General features: G+C 39.9%; 1 protein-coding gene across 1 annotated transcript; it reads left to right on the top strand.

The window, feature by feature from the left end:
- Nucleotides 1–689: 689 nt before the first annotated feature.
- On the top strand, nucleotides 690–1,107 carry LOC106536697 (protein CBFA2T1; the record flags this gene model as incomplete). The annotated part of the gene is given in 2 exon segments (XM_014034017.1): nucleotides 690–758; nucleotides 917–1,107. Coding segments are annotated over 2 exon segments (260 nt in total), but the record flags the coding sequence as incomplete, so codon positions are not given.
- Nucleotides 1,108–2,338: the final 1,231 nt, after the last annotated feature.

Genomic DNA, 2,338 nt, shown 5'->3' with positions numbered 1-2,338 from the left:
GCTCCATAGTCACAAACAGGTGCCAGGACTGGCCTCCGCCATATCGGCCACAGAAGGGCCGTCCTGCCATCCTGCCGGCTCAGAGACCCAGAGCTGGCTGACTCGCCAGAGCACCATCTGGGCCCACAGCCGGAAAGCCTGCCTGCCCGCCTGCCTGGGCTCAGGCCACAGGAGTGGGGGTGTGTATGAAGGCTTGTTGGAAGAGAGGACATTTAAATGAAGGGAAGGGAAGGACAGAAGTGGGGAGACCTGACATGAGAAATGGGAGAGAAGGAAGCGAGCCAGTCGACGGCGTTGGAGAGACCGAGCCTCGGAGCGACGCAGAAGCGAACAGAAACTCAGGGGGGAAGAAATCTGACAGAACAGTCGGAATATTGACACGTCATGTTGGTCTGCAGTTTTCTCTGAGCCAAACACATTCCTTTCTGAAGCTGTCACATCTCAGATCAGTCCAAGAATTTGACAACCAACAATTACGTTGGTTGTGTGCCTTAAAGAATGCAAACGTGTTTGCATCTGTGACTAAATTAACTACTTGATGTAAAAGTTTGTTCATACCGTTGAGGCTTTTTAGTCTTAATTAAGCTGCCATTCTGAAAGACAGACATTATTTAAAAAAAAAATAAAATAAATCTTTCTTTGTTAGTCCTGGCTGGTGTTTATCCTCTTTGTTTGTGTCTTTCCCACAGACTCCCAGCGTGAGTTTGCACCACGGCCAGGCTCAGCATACGTTACAGATGAGATCTGGAGAAAAGCTGGTAAAAAAAATTTAAAATCCTTTTTTTAATTACTGCCAAAAGTATATATATTTTTCTTTTTTTATACAAAAAAAAAAACACTGATTTATCAAACCACTGTATGCTAGGCACATATATGCTGGAGTTAACTCTAAAGGCTTGTTTTTCCTTGTTTGCAGAAGAGGCAGTGAACGAAGTAAAGCGTCAGGCCATGGATGAAGTTCAGAAAGCTGTGGCGGAGGCTGAGCAGAAAGCCTTCGAGATGATTGCAGCCGAGCGGGCAAAGATGGAGAAGACTCTGGCCGAGGCGAAGCGGAAGGCTCAAGAAGATGCCATCATGGTCATCAACGAACAAGAGGATTCTAGTGAGGTGAGCAGCAGAGAGAAACTTTATGAAGATATCATAGAGTGTGAGTTATTGTTTGACTTTATTTAATGCTAAGCAAATATGGCCCTATGCTGCAATAATCAGTCATTTGTCTTTTTCAAATATACTAAACAAAATGTAGCATTTAGTATTTTAGCACACAATGTGGCAAATGCTAAAGTACAAATGTGTGCTGGATGGGTGAATGGTTGTGTTAGCTTGTGAACTCACTGTATTAGGAATGAAAACTCAGATTTAAGATGAACAATGTAGTAAATGGTGAAGTAAAGAGCAAAGGCCACAACTTCTCATTGTTTTGATTAAACACAAGTTTGATATAATTAGGTGGAACTAGATAGTAGAAAAGTTGAAGCAAAATGCAGAAACCAAACGCTATTCAGCATAAACAAACACGCCCACTAACTTCTGACCAACCACACAATCATTTCTTATGCAGAAGGGGGAAAGTTCAGCGCAGGCCTTTTGACAAGTAGTGGAAGAAGAAAACTATGCAATTTTGTCAATCAGCTGCGACAGCGATGCCGATTTCGGCAGTTCAGACCAGGGTTGGGCAATATTGGCAAAAAAATTAATCACGATTAATTGTGGTATTTAGACGATAACGATTAATTTGACGATTAATCCCCTGGAGTCCCTGGACACCTTTATGTCCTGGTCACATGACCAATTTAGTGGGAAAGATTTCCTTTTCATAAAAAATGTGTTCCAAATTGTGTCAAAATTACAGACTTCAGGCTATACATCAATTTTTTAATTTTGTTGATAGATAAATAAATTACAGAATTTTTTTAATGTTTGTCATATTTGAAGCAGAGAGGAGCACCGCACTGACTCTGCCTCGTGGCATTAATCGTATTAATCGTCAAGTGCCAAAAAACAATCGATTAATGTTTTTCTGACGATTAATTGCTCACGATACGATTATGCCCAACCCTAGTTCAGACGCTGGCTGCTTAAACTGACCTAATCTGTTTATGTGCAAACAACCGAAACAACCAAATAAAAGATTATTTTTGATTTAATTTATTTACTTGAGAAAAAGGGGCAGATATAATAAGATTTTATCTTCTTCTGCTACCTTTCATTTAATTTATGATTTGTATTTTTGTTGTATGTTGAAAATATGTAAACGTATGAATTGTTGTTCAAGGAGTTAAACCTTTGTATTTTTCTTTTTCTTTTTTTGTTATAAACTAAAGATTATTTTTGATAG

Source organism: Austrofundulus limnaeus, unplaced genomic scaffold, assembly GCF_001266775.1.
Source record: "Austrofundulus limnaeus strain Quisiro unplaced genomic scaffold, Austrofundulus_limnaeus-1.0 Scaffold1938, whole genome shotgun sequence".
Classification (NCBI taxonomy): Eukaryota; Metazoa; Chordata; class Actinopteri; order Cyprinodontiformes; family Rivulidae; genus Austrofundulus; species Austrofundulus limnaeus.
This window is presented reverse-complemented; position numbering and strand designations above follow the sequence as displayed.